Source organism: Brassica rapa, chromosome A03, assembly GCF_000309985.2.
Source record: "Brassica rapa cultivar Chiifu-401-42 chromosome A03, CAAS_Brap_v3.01, whole genome shotgun sequence".
Classification (NCBI taxonomy): domain Eukaryota; kingdom Viridiplantae; phylum Streptophyta; class Magnoliopsida; order Brassicales; family Brassicaceae; genus Brassica; species Brassica rapa.
The window spans coordinates 15,665,192-15,686,312 of NC_024797.2; the positions used below are offsets into that span (position 1 = coordinate 15,665,192).

Sequence of the window (21,121 nt, forward strand, 5' to 3'; positions counted from 1 at the left end):
CTAATCATATACTAATTCATTCCTAGATTATATCGTTCTTGAGAAGTATTGACAGTTTAGTCTGGTCATTCTTGAGATGCAAGAACATCATTAAATGTATAGAATGATGTTTTCCTTTTAAATCTTCAGCATTAATTGGATGCAAAATCGAAAATTCCTATTTTCAAAACCAACAAGGTTTTACTTGAAACACAAGAATTCAATAAATGCATTTTTCCTTTTTCCTTCAGTTCTGATTTAAAGGCGCACATTATTACCAAATTAAAACCACACAAAATGGAAATCGTTTATTTATCTTTTCCTTTTTCATAATGTGAAAAAAACATTAGTTCTCTTCAAACTCTAACCCGATTCCTATATAAACATACATAGCTGCTAGAGTAATCACAAATCATAATCTTTCACAAAACTCTCACATTCTTAAAACTCTCAAGTTTCTTAAAAGGTTTTTTGACAATGGAGAAGATACTTGACGGAAGAACTAATGGGTCACTCAAGAAGACCAAGATCGTGTGTACTCTTGGACCAGTGTCCAGGTCTGTTGATATGATCGAGAAGCTTCTCAAAGCTGGTATGAACGTAGCCCGTTTCAACTTCTCCCATGGCACTCACGAGTACCACCAAGGAACTCTCGATAACCTCAGAATCGCCATGAAGAACACTGGTATTCTATGTGCCGTCATGCTTGACACTAAGGTAACCTAATCCACTAAAACTTCTCTTTTATGTGACATAATAATAAAATCTGACTGAATTTATAATTAAACTCGGTTTAATTTGTTTTTCTAGGGTCCTGAGATTCGAACCGGATTCCTCAAAGAAGGCAAACCGGTTCAGCTAACTCAAGGTCAAGAGCTCACAATCTCAACTGACTACACATTGGAAGGAGATTCAAACACAATCTCCATGAGCTACAAGAAGCTTGCTGAGGATCTCAGCCCAGGGAAGGTGATTCTATGTTCAGACGGTACAATCTCTCTGACCGTCTTGTCGTGCGACAAGGCCAACGGTCTTGTCCGTTGCCGATGTGAGAACTCAGCAACCCTAGGAGAGAAAAAGAACGTTAACCTCCCAGGAGTTGTGGTTGATCTCCCAACGCTCACAGAGAAGGATCAAAAAGATATTCTCAAGTGGGGAGTTCCTAACAAGATCGACATCATCGCTCTCTCCTTTGTTCGTAAAGGATCTGATCTTGACCTAGTTAGAAAGTTACTTGGAGAGGACGCAAAGAGTATCGTGCTTATGTCAAAGGTAATTTTAATTTTTAAAAAAATAGAACACGGGTTTCTTGTTTCGCAAGTAAACTTTACTTATACTTACATTGTCTTAACAGGTTGAGAATCAAGAAGGAGTGATGAACTTCGACGAGATCTTGAGGAAGTCTGATGCTTTCATGGTGGCAAGAGGAGACTTGGGGATGGAGATTCCGATCGAGAGGATCTTCCAAGCTCAGAAGATGATGATATCGAGAGCCAACGCTGTCGGAAAACCTGTCGTGACCGCCACGCAAATGCTCGAGTCCATGACAAAATCTCCTCTTCCGACAAGAGCCGAAGCGACAGACGTGGCCAACGCTGTCCTGGACGGCACGGACTGCGTCATGCTCAGCGGAGAAACCGCCGCCGGGGCCCACCCCGAAGCCGCCGTGAAGATCATGGCGAGAATCTGTAAAGTGGCAGAGGACACCATCGACTACGACGCATTGCACGAGAGGATCCAAGAAGCGGTTCCCTTGCCGTTGTCTCCTATCGAGGATTTAGCTGCCTCCGCCGTGTCCAAGGCCAAGATTCATAACGCCAAGGCCATTGTGGTGTTGACAAAGGGCGGCTACACGGCGGCGCTTGTGGCGAAGTACAGGCCTAGCGTTCCGATTCTGTCGGTGGCTGTGGCGGATGATCGTGAGTCGAGGTGCTCCGTTTCGGTGGCGAAACGTGGGTTGATTTACCGTGGAATCATTCCGGTGGTTGCGACTGGTGAGTCAACGGAGGAGAGGACGAGGTTCGCGATGGAGTTCGCGAAGGAGAAGGGAATGTGTAAGAGTGGAGACTCGGTTGTCTTGTTGCATTACATTGATGGTTCCTCTGTCCTTAAGATACTCTCTGTTGAGTAGACTTGTTAAACTTTGAATTTTTAAATTTTTGTGGGGTTAATTTTGAGGTTTCCAATTTTTGTGGGGGGTATCTTTTTAGGTTTTTGACAATTTTAATATTTAATCGGAGGAAATTTTTTACTTGTTGAGATTTCAAATTCATGTGTTCTAATCTAATCAAATCGAACCTTGTCTTCGATTGGGTATTTGATGTTGTGCGTTTAAAGTTCAAAATATTACGTGTGTGCATGGATTCTTAAACGCAAATGCGATCGTCTTCTACCATGCACTATAGATTCTAATTTATTTTTAGTTATCTAATTTAATAATTAGATGACTTTAGTACTTTTTTTATCAGTCATTTTAAAATTTTAAAACAAAGACGTTAAGCCTTTGATGTAAAATTCATTCGCTTGCAAATTTTCTTTTTAATCTCTTTTTTTAAAAAAGTTTTTTTTTTTTTTGAAAAAGAAATATTTTTAATCTCCTAACATGCCTAATGGATACTAACACTATAGACATCATTATACAGTATAAGATCCAAAATTTAAAACACATCTAACTTTTCATCTGAGATACTAATGATCACGATTTGAAGAGCGACGAGGAAGGCGATCACCAGATCTAGGGTTGACGGCGCACGGAACAGACTTCTAAAACCCTTTCCCCTTGCGCAAGGTAGACTATCGACACTTCTTGACGGCGGGAGTAGGGTTTTAAGGAATATATATACGTACCATAACATCTAGTAATCTACTAAGCCTCACGGAAACCCTATTACAAGGCTCTCGATTTTGGATCTCTTCTGTGCGAGCATCCTTTCTCTGTTTCTCTCTAGCTAGTGCTAAGTACTGATACCAAAGCTTACTCCATCCCATCTCTGAAAGAATGGTTTCCCAGAGTAACCTAATCCAACAAGGCGGCCCGTCGTCAGTGACAAAACGTCGCTTGGATCTAGAAGCAGAAGATGAAATCATTCGAATTCCAGCCTGTGATCTGACCACAGTTGCTGAGCGTTTCAAGAGAACTTTGATTGGCAGAGTCCTTCACAAAGGGGGACGCAGCGTTGAAGCGATGATTGCCCTCCTTCCTAGGGCTCGGATCTGGAACGTGGAAGGTTGAGTCCGAGGTGTTAATTTGGGCAACGGACGTTTCCAGTTTGATTTCGACAAGGAGGAAGACCTAATCATGGTGCTCAATAAACGACCTTGTCACCTAAACCACTGGATCTTCGCCTTAGAACGGTGGGAGCCATCTACAAGTGATAACTTCCCCAATACGGTACCTTTCTGGGTAAAAGTTACGGGAGTCCCAGTCCATTACTGGAATGACCAGACCTTCGACGAGATAGCAAAGGCTCTGGGAAAGCGTTTAACTCTCGATGCAACGAACGCACGTCTACAAGTTTCCATTGATGCGGAAAGACCACTACAGTTTGAGAGAAGAGTCGGATTCCCAAACGGCGACATTGGGAAAGTCTCTCTGGAGTATGAAGGTCTGTCCCGTCACTGTTTTGGCTGCAGAAGGATCACTCATGATATTTACTCATGCCCGGAGTTGTCTACAGAGGAACGCGATCAGAAGATTAAGGAGTTCAGGGAACTCAACAAAAATGATACTCTACCTTTCCAGGTTAAAAACCGGGCTACGCTGAGCATCCGCAGTAACAACACAAGTTATAAAAGGCCCCGTTCCCCTTCTGATGATGATCTCGGGAGATCTTCGGGGCGTATGCAGTATCCTGGAGATTCCAGAGGTGAAAAGAGAAGGAAGGATATAGGAAGCTACTGGTCCTCCAGGAATCATGGAGACGACCGTGAAGACAGGAAGCACACTGATCGGAGAAGAGATGACAAACTTGCTCGCCTCCCTGTGAGGAACGCTACAGTCTGGAATCGTCTGGAGAATCGACAGGAGGACAGATTGAGGGAGGTATCTGCCTCTCAGAACAGAAGGAATGACAGACCAAGAGAGCTAGCAAAAGACAGATTAAATGACCGTTACCAAGCGCCTTATTATCGACATTCCCAACAAGTTTGGAGACCTAGAAGTCAAGCGAATGACTCCAGAAGCAACAACCAGACAAGATCCATTGCGGTCTCCGGAAATCGGGCTCAGGATGTACGTGAAGTGACTGATTCCCAGAGAACAATCTCAGAAGTGTTCTCGAGACGTGGGACTAGAGAGATACAAGGAAATGGTGTCATGGTGGTCCACCGAGATGAAACCCCGGAGGAAAGAATGAGACGTTTAAAAGGGAAAGCCCCAATGCTCGACGAGGCTCTGGACAATACTCCAATGTCAGCTGAGAAAAGACTACCAGCCGGTCTTCTTACAAGAGATAGAGGCGTCATCAGGATTAGAGACGAGGAGAATCCGGTGCAGACAGAAGAAACGAGGTATGTTTCGCCATTAGCTAGGTCTAGTTCGGATCATGAGGTAGACAATCTGGAGCTAGATAGGCTGATGGAATCAAAACAAATAGATGATATGGTGATGACTAAGGAAGACGAGGCTGAGGTTGATAGATTAGTTGAGAATTTTGGTGATGTGGTTATGGATGATGATATGATGCAAAATGATGATCTACTTGTGGATGAGCCTGGTTTTGATGCAGAGAAAATAGATGCTATCTCACAGCTATCTCCAGCTAATGCTGTGCGTAAGGATAGGGGGAGAGAAGAATTTCAAAGGGTTCGAGACAACACTGTCTCCACACAGGATCATGTTCTAGGAGCATCAAAATCAGTCACTGCAAAGGATGTGTTTATGACTGACGCCCAAAGTCCGGAGGGGAAGGAACCGAGCAAGCACAACAGCCTAGGAGGGACTGTGATCAAGAAGCGACAACCGCACAGCCCGCTGGTGAAAGGAGCTCGAGCATCCAAGAAGCTGAATCTTCCAAGGGGCCGACCGTCCTCCAAACTACCCAAAGTTCAGGGTACTTCTAAGAAATCTCAAACACATGAGGTCCCTCGTACTGAGGCGTTTCTTTCTACTAAACGTATGAACTCTTCTGCTACTTCAGGTTCGGTGGTGTCCCAGAAACCACCCAGTAAGAAGATATGAACACCATCTCCTGGAATTGTCAAGGGGCCGGAGCCTACTTGACCAAGAAGCATCTCCGGGAACTTCATCGTTTTTTTGCACCTTCTTTTCTTTTTTTATCTGAAACAAAAAACAATCGTTCTTTTCTGCAAGAGTTTCAAGTTTCTTTTGGTTATAATAAATTGTTCACCGTGGAACCGGAAGGCAAAAGCGGTGGACTAGCACTTTTTTATATGGATTCGTATGATGTGTCGATCCTTTACTTTGATAAGCACATGATTGATATAGAAGCCACCATGGAAGGACACAAAGTTTATATGACGTTTATATATGGTGATCCGGTCGTAGAGTACCGCGGATATGTCTGGGAGCGTTTGACGCGCATGAGTACAACTAGAGTGGGAGCATGGTTCATGAGCGGGGATTTTAATGAGATTGTTGGCAACCATGAAAAGAAAGGAGGAAGAAAGAGACCTGAGACTTCATTCTTACCTTTCCGCACGATGTTAGCAGATTGTGGTATGATAGAATTCCCCTATAAGGGTAACCGTTTGTCTTGGGTGGGATACCGTAGTTCCGGAAAAGTTCAATGCAGGCTGGATAGAGCTGTAGGCAATGAGGAGTGGCATCATCTTTTTTCCCACACTACTGTGGAGTACTTGAAGCTATGGGGCTCCGACCATCGACCGGTCTTAACACGCATCCAGTCTCGAGAGGTGAGACTACGCAAGTCTTTCAAGTTTGACCGACGCTGGCTACTAAAAGATGGTTTGAAAGAAGCAATTGAAGAGGGCTGGGGAAGGCAGAATGACATAGATTCTCGGCCTATATTTGTGAAACTTGGTGAGGTACGTCGTACCATAGCCCGATGGAGACGAGAGAACCCTTCGAATTCGGAAAAAAAGATCGAGACTATTAAAGAGCAACTGGAGAAAGCTCAATCGGATCCAAGTATCCCGAGTGGAGAAATTTTAAACCTGAAATGGAACCTGTGTGCAGCCTTTCGGGAAGAGGAGTTATACTGGCGCCAAAAGAGCCGAGCTCTATGGCTAAAAGATGGAGATCGGAATACCAAGTTCTTTCATGCAATCACAAAACAGAGGAGAGCTAGGAATCGGATCGTTAAGCTTAAAACTCCAAACGGGGGGTGGGCGGAGAGTGATACAGGGATTGAGCAAGTGGCCTCAAATTACTTCCAAGGCATTTTCACCACATCAAACCCGAGTGACTTTGAGGAAGCACTCCGATATATAAATCCCAGAGTTACTCCGTCTATGAACGCGAACCTAGTGAGACCCCCATCCGACTTGGAAATCAAGAAAGCTGTTGAAGAGATAAATCCCGACAAAGCACCAGGACCGGATGGTATGACAGGACTTTTCTATCAGAAGTTCTGGGAGATCACAGCCCGTGACGTAATCTCGATGGTGAAAAGCTTCTTCAGATCAGATTCCTTTGACCCTAGGCTGAATCAAACAAACATATGTCTGATCCCTAAGACAGAGCGGCCCATGGAGATGACCGAGTTCCGTCCTATAAGCTTATGCAATGTTAGTTATAAGATCATTTCAAAAATCATATGCTCTCGTCTGAAGAAGGTCCTACCAAAACTAGTGTCAGAAACACAATCCGCTTTTGTGGCGAGACGTCTCATATCTGATAATATACTTTTGGCACAAGAAGCTTTTCATGCCTTACGTACGAACCCGATGTGCAAAGCTAAGTATATGGCGATCAAGACTGACATGAGTAAGGCATACGACAGAGTAGAGTGGAGCTTCCTAGAAGCCCTCCTCCGCAAGATGGGCTTTGAAGGAAAATGGGTGTCATGGATACACTGGTGTATTTCTACGGTCTCCTACCAAATCCTGCTCAACGGAGAACCCAAAGGCAATATTCAGCCAACGAGAGGACTACGACAAGGCGATCCTCTATCCCCATTTCTCTTCATCCTGATGACGGAAGCTCTAATTTCTCAACTAAAAGGTGCAGAGGAGGAAGGCAGACTGACAGGTTTAAAGATAGCACGAGCTAGTCCAGCAATTTCTCATCTCCTTTTTGCCGACGATAGCCTTTTCTTCTGTAAAGCAGATGTCCAGCAGGGTGCTGAGTTGATAAGAATCATCAATCTATATGGGAGAGCTTCGGGGCAGTTACTAAACCCATCGAAATCATCTATTTTGTTTGGCAACAAAGTAGGACAGGAGGTCAAGATAGCGATGAAACAAATACTGGGTATCAATAGAGAGGGTGGAATGGGCATGTACTTAGGACTCCCGGAAAAAATCTGTGGCTCCAAGAGACAGGTGTTTGCCTTCATCAGAGAACGACTCAATGATCGTATCAATTCATGGTCGGCCAAGCTACTGTCTAAAGGCCGCAAGGAAGTACTGTTAAAGTCAGTAGCACAAGCGCTGCCTACCTATGTGATGTCATGTTTCCTTTTACCGAAAGATATCATAAACAAACTGCAAGGAGCAATAGCAAAATTCTGGTGGAGCACGAAAGGGAATAATCGGGGACTGCATTGGATTGCTTGGGAGAAAATCTGTGTTCCTTTGGAGAAAGGAGGGTTAGGATTTAAAGATCTTCTAAACTTTAATCTTGCACTCTTAGCAAAGCAGTTATGGAGGCTGCTTCATCATCCCAACTCTCTACTTGCCCGGGTACTTAAAGGTCGATACTACAGACATATTAGCCCAATGGAGGTTAAAACGTCTAACTCCCCGTCGTATGGATGGAGAAGCATACTCGCGGCTCAGAACTTACTCAGAGAAGGATTGCGGAAAACAATTGGCTCAGGGTACAATACCCGTGTCTGGATTGACCCATGGATCCCGACCATACCTGCACGTCCGGCAACGGACGCGGGTGTGTATCGAGATAGGGATATGTTTGTAAACCAGCTTATTGATCAAGCGACCAAGCAATGGAGGCTGGAGATGCTGGAGGCTTTGATAGACCCGGGAGACATCCCTCTGATCCAGAGCATTCGACCCAGCCATATATTTAGAGATGATGGGTACTGTTGGAGTTATACAAAGACCGGTTTGTACACAGTGAAGTCGGGATACAAGCTTGCATCCCAGATGAAGGAGGCGAGTATCGAAAGTGCAGTCATGGAGCCGAGCTTCAACCACTTAAAAGAGATGATCTGGAAGCTAAAAGCACCAAGGAAGATTCAACACTTCTTGTGGCAAGTCTTGTCGGATAGTATCGCGTCGTGCAGCCGGCTTGCTGATAGACATTGTGGGACCGACAGATCATGCCCCAGATGTGGACATGAAGAAGAATCACTTAACCATCTCTTGTTCCTCTGTCCCCCGGCGCTGCAAACGTGGGCACTTTCAGATATACCAACTCTTCCGGGGCTATTTCCGAGCGAATCCCTATACGAAAACTTTGACTACTTACTTCTTCGTGCAGCAAAGAATGGAGCCCCGAGGAACGTTCTCGCGAGTTTTCCGTGGATCGCGTGGTTTATATGGAAAGCGAGGAATGAAAAGATCTTCAACAACGCGCAAATCCTACCTCCGGAAACTGTACTTCATGCTACCCAAGAGGAGGAGAACTGGAGAGTGGCACAAATTTTAGCGAGTCAAGAAGTGACTGGAGGAAACCAACACGCAACTAACGGGAATATGGAGAACGAGTCACCATATCCAAGATGCCAAGTGGATGCATCCTGGGTGACAAATTCGCCATTTTCTGGTGGAGGTTTTGTTCTCGAGCTGGCGCCTGGAACCGTTACGTATGGCTCCATTGGTATGGACCAGACCCTGTCTCCTATGCATGCGGAGTTCACCATCTTGCTTTATGCAATGAAAAATTCCCTACAGCTAGGAGTTACATCGATGTCCTTTGAATCGGACTGTCTTCAGCTTGTCAAGCTGATTAACGATGAAGAAGATTGGCCAGCTATGGCTTCGGAATGGAATGAATTCATTCATCTATTATCTCTTTTTACTGTGTTTTCAATTTCTTTTATCGCAAGAGAGCGGAATGTAAGAGCGGACCTTCTTGCAAAAGGAGCTCGCTCGAAAAACTCTATTTTCTCCCATGTTGACTCTGTAATTCCGGGATGGTTAGCCCACAAAGCTAACATTTTCATTCTGAATTAATAAAGCATGGAGTTCGATGAAAAAAAAAAAATCTAACTTTTCATCTACTAACGTGTGTGTTCAACAATAAATTATCGATTAAAACTTTCATTATAAATCAGTTTACACACAAGCAAATACATTAAATGCAAAAAAATGTTTCTTAGGAAACCCTTGATCACACATCTTACTTCCAAGATAAATTATTGATGTTGATATCTTGTTTGTAAAGCTCAAGTCATTTGGCCAAGGTTCTTTCGCTCTATAAAATTCATTTCATGATATTCTTCAATTACTTCCACATTCTTATCGTCATCATGAGCTACATATAAAATATAAAAGATATTAAACTTTGACATATATATCAAATATAAAATAAATTTTTATAAATATTAATATGTTACCTTCCAACTAAATAATTGTACTCCCTCCGTTTTTTAATATAAGTCGTTTTAGAATTATACACGTAGATTAAGAAATCATTAATTTTTTATATTTTCTAAACAAAAACATCATTAATTATTTACCTAACTACAAATCAACCAATAATAAAATAGAAGGTATATTATCATTGGTCATATAACATTAAGTGTTAATAAATTTTACATAGAAAACCGAAAACGTCATATAATTTGGAACATAAAAATTCCTCTAAAACGACTTATATAAAAAAACGGAGGGAGTATCAATCAGTGCATATCTTGGTAGGAAACGAGTTTTACATTTATTTAAGATATGAGCGTCAATATTAAATTAGACTTTGATGCCAATGTAGTTATCAAAATGCTTAGAACATGTGAATCACATGTCATTGTGTTAATACTAAAACTCTACTTTGATGCCATTGTAGTTATCAAAATGCGTAGAACACCACATGTCATTATGTTTTACATTTTCACTATTTAAAACATCCAAGTCATTTACAGCATATATTGTCTAATTATAATTAAATTTAATTTATACTTTTTCTTCAGCATGTTATACTTTGAAATTCTGTTATAAACAAATCAAAATTGAATCTATCTTATATATATAAATTTACTATAGAAAAGAGAAATTTAAATTAATATTTAAGAAATTTGGTTATTTTAAATAATTAATAAATTAAAATATAAGTTTTTAGTTTTTGGGCCAGTCCTAATTCAAATGGGTTTAACTCCAAAACATCTAAAGTCTATATGGAGTAAACATGGAAAACCTGATTTCATAAATTTATATAATTAAACCTTTGCTTGGTAATTTATAGTATTGACCATATTTGAAGCATAATTATTGAAGGGTTCTTAGGATGAAATTCTTAGCGGAATATAAAAACTTAATTCTTAGTTTTCTTAGTTAAAAGTTAAGAGATGGATTCTTATATTCCGCTAAAAATTTCATACTAAAAACCTCCAATAATCTTACTCTTTGATTGCTAACTTCAGTCTTAATTGACAGGTCAAGCTAGTGTCAGTTTGATATGAGTTAGGCAAGATATAATTCTTGTCACTGTCATAGGCCCATTGAAACCATCTACAAAAATGGGCCTCTAATGAACACTTGTCAGCGTGGGGGAGCGTTTCATGCGGACGCGGCCCATGACTCGCCAAAAAGAAATCTCCACATCGTACGTAGGGCAATTCCGTTATTTTTCGGAAAAAATGGAAGCAGATCTGACTTTTTCTCCAAGAAAAACAATCTCCACCGTTGGATCTTCCCGACCCCTTCGCCACGTTCTTCTCTCTTATAAAAACGCAAACCCCTCTTCCTCGGATCTCACTCACTCACTCACTCACCATTGTCACTTTGTAAAATCTCATCTTCAATCTCTCTCTCACACTCTCGCGTATTCGATTCGAAAATGGGTGAGCATCTCCTTCGTTGATTTGGTTTCGCTAACCTATTAATAATGTCATGTATTCTAATTGTTTTTGGATTTCTCTTTTGGTTTGTAGCTGGCGGTAAGATCAAGATCGGAATCAACGGTGAGTCTCTGATTGATTAGTTTCGTTTGCTTTCGTATATGTAGCAGATGTGTTGAATCTAACGTTTGGTTTATGTAATCGCTAGGATTCGGAAGAATCGGTCGTTTGGTTGCTAGAGTTGTTCTTCAGAGAGACGACGTTGAGCTCGTAGCCGTCAACGATCCCTTCATCACCACTGAGTACATGGTTCGTTTTCTTCCTACGACGTCGTTTTGATCCTGGACTGTTGATTTATACTTAGATTAAGAATCTGGTTTAGTTGGTTGAATCTCATGTTGATTTAGCTGATTAGATCGTGTGTGTTTTTTGGAGCTGATGTGATTGTATTGGTACAACTGTAATGTTATCGATCGAGTCAAGAGTGTGAACAGTGTAATTGATTATACTCTCCGTTTTTGATTGTTGTAGACGTACATGTTCAAGTACGACAGTGTTCACGGTCAATGGAAACACAATGAGCTCAAGGTTAAGGATGAGAAGACTCTTCTCTTTGGTGAGAAGCCAGTCACTGTCTTCGGCATTAGGTACGTTTACTAGATGATTATCTTTTTTCAGTGTATGTGTGTATCTGTTTTTTGAGAATTTTAATTTGATAAGTGATTTTTTGTTTGTTTGTGAAGGAACCCTGAGGATATCCCATGGGGTGAAGCTGGAGCTGACTTTGTTGTTGAGTCTACCGGTGTCTTCACTGACAAGGACAAAGCTGCTGCTCACTTGAAGGTTTGTTTTTATCTGCTTTGGATGTTATATACCATTATATGTGGATTGTTCTCTGTTCTATAAATGGTTTTATTTTATATGCTATAGCTTGTTGGTCTCGGATGAGTTTTAGTAATTTTGTACTTATCCATGTATAGTAAGGTTATGTGATGCGATGTTTCAAGTTTTCAACTGAATATTTTGGTGATTCGTTGTTTAGGGTGGTGCTAAGAAGGTTGTCATCTCTGCTCCGAGCAAGGACGCTCCCATGTTTGTTGTTGGTGTCAACGAGCACGAGTACAAGTCCAACCTTGACATTGTGTCCAACGCTAGTTGCACCACTAACTGCCTTGCTCCCCTTGCCAAGGTATAAATTACCTCATACCCTATTAACAATCAGTTTGATAGTGAACTTTGGTAAGTTAATATTTTTCCTAATCCTATCTCCAATCGTGGGTTTCTTCCTGTAGGTTATCAACGACAGGTTCGGAATTGTTGAGGGTCTTATGACTACCGTTCACTCTATCACTGGTAAATTTCGCAATCTTCCACAAAACTGGTTGCCTACTAGAGGAAACTCTGAAGTAATGGGGTTTGTTTTATTATATCAGCTACTCAGAAGACTGTTGATGGACCATCAATGAAGGACTGGAGAGGTGGAAGAGCTGCTTCATTCAACATCATTCCCAGTGTAAGAGATAAGAAGATATACGATGAAGATCTCACATTAACTTCTCAATATTATAGTTCCTCTGTTTTAGGAATGTTGTTAATATCTTCCCTAGAGTCTGTGGTGTATATATTGCTCCTCTTGTACATTGTTAATAATAAGTTTAATACATTTCTTACATGGTATCAGAGCCAGAAACACAGAAACAAGAATACAAGACGACCAAGGGCTATCAAGGGCGCTGTCAGATCTGCAGTGTCTTCGGACATAGCGCCAGGAGATGTCCTCAGATGTTCCAGCAGACCACCAATGTCAGCTCATCACCGTTTCGCCCCTGGCAACCGAGAGCTAATGTTGCTATGGCAGGCCAATATCCATCTCAGGCGTGGCTTATGGACTCTGGTGCAACCCATCACCTCACCAGCGACCTCCACAACATGTCTATCCAACAACCCTATACTGGCGATGACTCGGTTATGATTGGTGATGGCTCTGGCCTTCCCATCACTCACACTGGTTCTATCTCTATGCCTTCACCTACACGCAACTTACTCTTAAATAATGTTCTATGTGTTCCGAACATTCAAAAGAACCTTATCTCCGTATATCGCTTGTGTAATGCTAATAAGGTTTCTGTGGAATTTTTTCCTGCATGCTTTCAGGTGAAGGATCTCAGTTCGGGGGTCCCGTTAATCCAAGGCAAGACCAAGGATGAGCTGTATGAGTGGCCAGCCCAACCTACTACCCTTCAAGCCTTCTTTGCTTCCTCCAAACCAAAAACTACTTTGTCTGATTGGCATTTCCGCCTAGGACATCCTGCTGCTTCTATCCTCAAAAATGTTGTTTCAAATTTTTCTTTACCTTGCACCCAATCTGTATCCCAAAACACTTTGTGTCCAGATTGTTCTATCAATAAATCTCATAAATTACCTTTTCACCAAAACACTATCATCTCATCTCGCCCTCTCCAATATATATACACTGATTTGTGGAGCTCACCCATAGTCTCTGTTGACAACTACAAGTACTACTTGGTGCTAGTTGATCACTTCAGCCGCTACACATGGCTTTATCCTCTCAAATTGAAATCACAAGTCAAAGAGACATTTCGCGTCTTCAAAGCACTTGTAGAGAACCAATTCTCGACAAAAATAGGGACTCTATACTCTGATAATGGAGGTGAGTTCCTGGCTCTTCGACAACTCCTAGCAGAAGCTGGCATATCCCATCTCACATCACCTCCGCACACACCAGAACACAACGGAATTTCCGAACGGAAACACAGACATGTAGTAGAGACAGGCCTAACTCTACTTACTCATGCCTCCATGCCGAAAAAATACTGGACATATGCCTTCTCAACCGCCACCTATCTCATCAATCGCCTCCCTACACCAGTACTGGACATGGACACACCGCTACATAAGCTCTTTGGAACCCAACCAAACTATACCAAGACAAGGGTTTACGGCTGTCTCTGCTTTCCCTGGCTCAGACCCTACACCAACAACAAACTAGAAGACAGATCAACCCCATGCGTATTCATTGGCTACTCTTCCAGCCAAAGCGCCTACTTATGTCTTCAAGTCAACACCGGCCGCATCTACGTCTCGCGACATGTTAAGTTTGATGAGACAACCTTCCCGTTCACCAAACTTCCCACACCACCCCTCACCCCTCAACCACCCGAAAACCCACAAAGCCATCAATCACCACCTTTCACAACAGTTCCCTTACCTGAACCACCACTCGTACAGCAAACGGGAACCTCGAGCTCCGTCCCTCACTTGTCAGATCAGGTAAACTCTACAACTCCTTCTATTGGTGTTACTAATAGTGATCATGTGAGTGCAGTGATACCTACATGCTCTGCCTCACACCATGAAGAGAGCGCTTCTACCTCCACAGAATCGCAATCTCGCGACCAACACACGCACTCTTCACCCTCGCATTCTGCTCAAGAAGCAAATCAACAGAGGTCCTCATCAACGTCAACCTCCTCGTCCTCATCTCAACCGCCACCACCACCTCCTCCCGCTGCTGAAAATCGTCACTCTATGGTGACAAGACGAAAGAATCAGATTGCTAAACCAAATCCCAAGTATAACTACTCTGCGGTGTTAAGCTCTTCACGCCTTGCTGAACCAAATACGGTTGCTCAAGCACTCAAAGACAAGGTATGGAGAGGATCCATGTCTACTGAGATTGATGCATTTGCTCGAAATGGAACCTATAGCCTGGTGCCCCGACAACCTCATCAAAACGTTGTAGGCTGCCGATGGCTCTACAAAAATAAATATAATGCTGATGGCTCTCATCGGAACAGCAAGTCTCGCTTGGTCGCTAAGGGTTACAATCAGGAGTTCGGACGAGACTACATTGAAACCTTTAGCCCAGTAGTGAAGTCTACCACCTTGCGACTTGTGCTTGACATTGCCGTGAGCAACTCGTGGCCTATTAAGCAGTTGGATGTCAACAATGCGTTCTTACAAGGCACACTAACTGAAGAAGTCTATATGGATCAACCACCGGGGTTCGTCGACGCAGACAAACCTGATCATGTGTGCCGCTTACACAAGGCAGTCTATGGCCTTAAACAGGCTCCAAGGGCGTGGTACATTGAACTTCGAACGTTTCTTCTCAGCCTTGGCTTTCAGAACTCCCTCTCCGACACATCACTCTTCACACTCCAGAACGGTTCTCATCACATTTACCTTCTTGTTTATGTCGATGACATCGTGGTCACTGGCAACACGGTGTCTGGAATTGAACGCATTCTCAACCTACTTGCAGAGAGGTTCTCAGTGAAAGATGCTGAGGATCTGAATTATTTCCTTGGCATTGAGGCTCACCGAACTAAAACAGGACTCCATCTCTGCCAGCGGAAATACATACTCGATCTTCTTCACAAATACGACATGACCAATGCCAAACCGGTAACCACTCCAATGGCCTCCTCTCCTAAGCTACAACTCAACTCTGGCGTTTCTTTATCTGATCCAACAAAGTATCGTCGCCTAATAGGAAGTCTCCAATACCTTCAGTTCACACGGCTTGATATTGCTTTCGCAGTGAACAAACTGTCACAGTTCATGCATCTCCCTACTGAAGATCACTGGCAAGCTGCGAAGAGAATACTCAGGTACCTTGCTGGAACTCCAAGCCATGGTATTTTCTTCTCTGCATCGAACAAACTTGTGCTTCAAGGTTACTCTGATGCGGACTGGGGCGGTGACTCCGACGACTATGTATCCACCAACTCATATGTCGTCTATCTGGGAAAGCATCCGGTTTCCTGGTCTTCTAAAAAGCAAAATGGAGTTGCAAGGTCCTCTACAGAGGCCGAGTACAGGGCCGTTGCCAATGCAGCATCAGAAATCAACTGGATATGCAATGTCCTGTCCGAACTTGGCATCTCCTTACCGACTGCTCCTGTTATTTTCTGTGACAATGTAGGTGCCACGTTCTTGTGTGCCAACCCGGTCTTTCACTCCCGCATGAAACACATTGCTCTCGACTATCATTTTGTCAGAAACCAGGTTCAACGTGGTGCTCTTGCAGTAGCTCATGTTAACACACGCGATCAACTAGCAGACGCACTGACGAAACCACTCTCTCGAGCACGCTACTTGGAACTCAGAAACAAGCTGGGAGTGTGTTCCCCCACTCCATCTTGAGGGGGAATGTAAGAGATAAGAAGATATACGATGAAGATCTCACATTAACTTCTCAATATTATAGTTCCTCTGTTTTAGGAATGTTGTTAATATCTTCCCTAGAGTCTGTGGTGTATATATTGCTCCTCTTGTACATTGTTAATAATAAGTTTAATACATTTCTTACACCCAGCAGCACTGGAGCTGCCAAGGCCGTTGGAAAGGTGCTTCCACAGCTCAATGGAAAGTTGACCGGAATGTCCTTCCGTGTTCCCACCGTTGATGTCTCAGTTGTTGACCTAACGGTTAGACTCGAGAAAGCTGCAACCTACGACCAAATCAAGAAGGCTATCAAGTAAGCTAGCTTTCGGTTCTACTTAGCGTAGTTTCATCATATCTTGGTAACTAACAGGTTGAATTGTTTAACAATACGCACAGGGAGGAATCTGAAGGAAAGCTAAAGGGAATCCTTGGTTACACCGAAGACGATGTGGTCTCAACTGACTTCATTGGTGACAGCAGGTCGAGCATTTTTGACGCAAAGGCTGGAATCGCATTGAGTGACAACTTCGTGAAGCTGGTGTCGTGGTATGACAACGAATGGGGTTACAGTACCCGTGTCGTCGACTTGATCGTTCACATGTCAAAGGCCTAAACCCTGACAAGAACTCTAATGATGTTTGGAGGAAGAAGTCTTTATTTTCAATTAATAATTTGAACTCTATTTTCGGTTTGTAGACCTGTTGTTTTTTGAAGAGGCCCTTTAGGCTGATATATTGAGTTACTCATTTATCGTTTGTTCAGATTTACACTAAATCAAAGCTGAATTCTAATACGTTTCGGAAGTTATAGATAATTTTTGATCAACCTAACATGGTGAAAGGCTCTTTGAAGAGAAACACTCAGATCTAATAATGTCAAACAGATGGTTCAAGGATGATGTTTTTCATTAATGCCTCCAGTAGATTCCCAAATGGGCACTTGCGTCTTTTATAACTAAAACCAATACAAACCGGATTGTAGTAGTGTAGATTTCAAGTTGTTTTGTAGCTATTGACGGTTCTTCTAACATGAGTAATGGCTCTGGTCATCATCTTTTATTTATATACATATGATTGCATTAAAGTATTACAGATGTAAACATTACAGTGGCTTCACCATTACAAACTCTTGTTGAATTCTCATTTCTTCCTAGCAATCATATGGCTCATGGCTTGTTCATAGCAAGAACATCACTTTGAGTTAACTTCAATCTGTCACAAGCAAAAGAGAAAAGTAACACTGAAAAATTATAAAGACGGGAGTGGTAGACCACACTGAATATATAAACCCAAGGGACGTTGAGAAATAGCTAGAAACTTTGAGTATCAAAAGATAAGGTTTTGATTAACACTTAAATGCATCGAAGTAAAATAAAAGTATCATGGTTAAGGATACAAAAGAGGATACGGATTCACACAAAACTTCAGATGCTCCTGTAAACATAGATCACTCCATCTCAAAGTCAAGACATGGTGATAAGGAGATAGATAGATGGTTTTCAAATGACTTACCTCTTCTCTTTAGCTTCAATCTCTTTCTAACGGATTGTATCTATCTTCAAACGAGTTTTGCTTCCTAGTTTCCCGACTGCTGCGGCGGTCATAACGATCGTCCCTTTTGGTTTTGTAATCTGAAGAACTCCTTTCACGAGATGATATGTGGTTCTGATGATGAGATTCCTTTTCGTGGCTACGTCGTTTGGTCCTTCTGTATTCATCATCATCATCATCTCTTCCAACACTGCGCTTGTATGATGATCTGTGACTTTGCTGTCTCTGTGAGCTACTGGAATCATATTCCTCATACCGCCTTCCTCTATCTGTATTGGTTCTAATATCCACTGCATATTCACTATCTGCACGGTCCTCTCCTTTCCCTGGCTTATAGGATCTTGCTGTTGCGTCTGTCAATGTTGTTGATACACTTTCTTTCTGATCATTGCCTATAGAAGACGAGGAGTGTGATGGCATTCCCTTCTCAAAACATCCAATGCCTCCTGCTAGCTTAACTTCTTCTGTAAATCCTTCTATCATATCCCTCAACACCTACATGACAAAAGATTGAGAAAACTCAATTTAAGTTTATTGCTAATTAAATGTCATATACACATGAAAGTACGTAAGATTATAGAGCAACATCCAAATTTTCTCATACCTGTCGAGGAGTTCGCTTGACCTTCTTACCACGGTATGACATCCTTCGACGCTTGTAATCTCTCTCTTCAGCTAAAAGCTCTTCTCTTGTCTTCATTTTATCCATATCCTACACGTTATAGACAATACAATCTCGGTTCCTTCAGCAAAAACTCCCTAGAGTAATATGTGTTTCCTTCATGTTATATAACACAGTTAGTAGATGGTCTAGTATAAACCTGATTCGATGAGCGTTGTCTCGGAAGACCATCATGATCAATAATAGGTCGGTAGTTAGGACGTCCCTTCCGCTCCTCATCAGCTTTAGCCGTCATAACACCATGCTCAGCTACCCTTTAAATCAAACTCAGATTCAAACAATAATAAGAAACTTAAACACTACAGAGATAGAAACTGTGAAAATGGACAAATAATCAAGTTGCCAAAACAGAATGGCCCTTCAAAGATTTGAAACCTACCGCTGATATCTTGTTAGTGGTTGTGCATACCGAATCGCTCTCATTTTTCGTTCAAGCTTGGATCTTTCATACAACGCTGCAACAGCTGCTGTCAAATCCTCATTACTGAATTTTGCATCATCTATAACCTCGAGAACACTAGAGGATTCAGGTAACCGAAACAACATAATCTGAGACGCAGACGCTTCAATGCAGTGTCTAAACATGTCTAGAGCGAAAAACTTCCCGTTTCCTTCTCCATACAAGACAGCAAGCTGAGAAGCTAACCAAGACAACACTCGAACCAAAACCGGACACTCAAACGTTCTCCTTTCACACGCATTAGCATCAGACTCTATTATAAACCCACTAGCTTCCTCAACAACAGCTTTCAGACACAACCTAAAGAGCAAGAACACATGATCCCTAATGTATGTGTCAATTATAACACCAAACCTCGTGGAGTTCACCAGAATCCATGTTCTCAACTCACTCATATCATTCACTCTCAAACTCACAATCGAAGAAAGAACAGTATATGAATAAGAACTCGGATACTCTCTCCATCTCCCAATCTCACTCTTCACTGCATAGACATCAGACGGCAAGAGCCTTAACCGTTTATCCAACACACTCTTCTTCTTCTCTATCTCACAAGAACCTTCAAACTCGCTGCAAAGTTTTAAACTTTTCTTGCTATTATCGATCCCAGAGAAGCTAACAACGCCTGGGCAGTCCTTGTAGAAGAAGTTGTGCCCAAAACAAACGTCACCGTCGCCGTTATTTAACGGCAACTCGAGCTTGTTCCTGTAACTAGTGAATGATCCAAGGAGGTGAGTGAGATCGAGAGGCTTTGGGCAACGAAGTGAGTGGAGGAAGAGGGCTTCTGGTGGCATGAGGTGGTTAGGATCGAAAGGGCACCGAACAAAATTGTCACTGTCGAGAAGAGAAGAGTCGTCTACAGCTAGATTTTGCGAGAGAGAAGCTAATGTGCGTTGGGATTCTGAGATTAGGGACTGTAGAGAGGAGAGTGTGGTGGAGAGCTCGAGAATCGGTGGTGGAGATGGAGCGATGGAGAGAGTGTTGAGATTTTGGAGAGGAGGAGGAGGAGGTTGGAAGGAGAAATTGGGATTAGGGTTAAGTGGAGGACATTGGTGGAAGAAGTTGAGATTAGGGTTTTGATAGTGAGGAAACGACGGTGGTCGATCCATCCGGCGACGGCGAACTTCACAGACAAACTAGATTTTGAAAAAAAAAAAAGAGAATGTTTGATGCGAAGACGTTTTGTTAGTACAGTTAATGTTTCGTACGTAAAGCCCATTTAAGTAGGCCCATTAATTCTGTTTTTTTTTACAACAGGCTTGTAGCATTTGATGAGAAACCCATTTAATATTGAAATTTCTCAAATCAAATTTTAATAGAAAAGATTTAACATTGAACTTTTTTGTCAAATGTTAAATGAGTAAAATTTCTAAGCAAAAGACTTTCAGAAAATCTCTCTTTTATGTTCCTGTTTTTATATTTATTTGTGTTTTCATTTTTAAAACAACTATTTTTTTGAAAATTTTCATTTTTATAGAGAACTATTGTAGATTTGGGATTGTGATTTATAAATTAGGATAACAAGAATTTTTTTAATAGATGAGTATTATTTCAGATTTTTTTCATCAATTTTAAAATATTTTTTTGAAAACTGCTATTTTGGAAAGTTTTCATTTTTATATAGAACTATTGTAGATTTGAGATTGTGATTTTGTAATTAGGATAACAAGATTTTTGTGTAGATAGATGAAAATACAATAGTTCAGAATTTTGGAAACTTTTAATTTTTATAGAAAACTATTGTAGATTTTGAATTTCTATTTAGAAATTAGCATAACAAGAATTTTTGTTGATAGATGAGTATTCGTTCCGAATTTTTCATCAATAAGTTGTATTTTTGAAATATTTTTTTAAAAAACTGATATTTTTGGAAAGTTTTCATCTTTATAGAGAACAATTGTAGATTTGGGATTGTGATTTAGAAATTAGGTTAACAAAAAATTTTATTAATAGAGTATTCGTTCTAAATTTTTCATCAATAGGTTGTATTTTTGAAATATTTTTCTAAAAAACTGCTATTTTGGAAACTTTTTATTTTTATTGAGAAATATTGTAATTTGAGATTATTATTTAGAAATTAGGATAACAAGAATTTTTGTTGATAGATAAGTATTCGTTTAGAATTTTTCAAATAGATTGTATTTTGGAAAAAAAAATTAAA

At 41.5% G+C, this 21,121-nt stretch overlaps 3 protein-coding genes across 6 annotated transcripts; 2 read left to right on the forward strand and 1 right to left on the reverse strand.

Moving 5' to 3' along the window:
* Positions 1-106: 106 nt before the first annotated feature.
* LOC103859021 (pyruvate kinase, cytosolic isozyme) lies at positions 107-2,156 on the forward strand. The gene is made up of 3 exons (XM_009136502.3): positions 107-696; positions 790-1,251; positions 1,334-2,156. The coding sequence occupies exons 1-3, from the start codon at positions 457-459 to the stop codon at positions 2,108-2,110; spliced, it is 1,479 nt and encodes a 492-aa protein (XP_009134750.2). The 5' UTR covers positions 107-456; the 3' UTR covers positions 2,111-2,156.
* An 8,740-nt stretch (positions 2,157-10,896) lies between these two features.
* LOC103859022 (glyceraldehyde-3-phosphate dehydrogenase, cytosolic) lies at positions 10,897-17,082 on the forward strand. Of its 3 annotated transcripts, none has more exons than XM_033288433.1 (10): positions 10,897-11,081; positions 11,172-11,201; positions 11,287-11,387; positions 11,610-11,725; positions 11,822-11,921; positions 12,121-12,267; positions 12,371-12,431; positions 12,512-12,591; positions 12,760-13,086; positions 13,233-13,470. In XM_033288433.1, exons 1-9 carry the CDS (start codon positions 11,078-11,080, stop codon positions 13,048-13,050), a joined length of 930 nt encoding a protein of 309 aa, XP_033144324.1. In that variant the 5' UTR covers positions 10,897-11,077; the 3' UTR covers positions 13,051-13,086; positions 13,233-13,470. The 3 variants fall into 3 exon arrangements, with proteins under 3 accessions (XP_033144324.1, XP_033144323.1, XP_033144322.1); XM_033288432.1 differs by lacking the exons at positions 12,760-13,086; positions 13,233-13,470 and adding exons at positions 16,415-16,581; positions 16,665-17,082 and having other exon boundaries at positions 10,899-11,081; positions 12,512-12,585; XM_033288431.1 differs by lacking the exons at positions 10,897-11,081; positions 11,172-11,201; positions 11,287-11,387; positions 11,610-11,725; positions 11,822-11,921 and having other exon boundaries at positions 12,193-12,267; positions 13,233-16,408.
* Positions 17,083-17,292: 210 nt separating this feature from the next.
* LOC103859024 (U11/U12 small nuclear ribonucleoprotein 48 kDa protein) lies at positions 17,293-20,101 on the reverse strand. Of its 2 annotated transcripts, none has more exons than XM_033288435.1 (5): positions 18,880-20,101; positions 18,640-18,754; positions 18,423-18,530; positions 17,780-18,313; positions 17,293-17,479 (listed from the first exon to the last, which is right to left on the reverse strand). In XM_033288435.1, the coding sequence occupies exons 1-4, from the start codon at positions 20,067-20,069 to the stop codon at positions 17,795-17,797; spliced, it is 1,932 nt and encodes a 643-aa protein (XP_033144326.1). In that variant the 5' UTR covers positions 20,070-20,101; the 3' UTR covers positions 17,293-17,479; positions 17,780-17,794. The 2 variants fall into 2 exon arrangements, with proteins under 2 accessions (XP_033144326.1, XP_009134754.1); XM_009136506.3 differs by having other exon boundaries at positions 17,298-17,701.
* Positions 20,102-21,121: the final 1,020 nt, after the last annotated feature.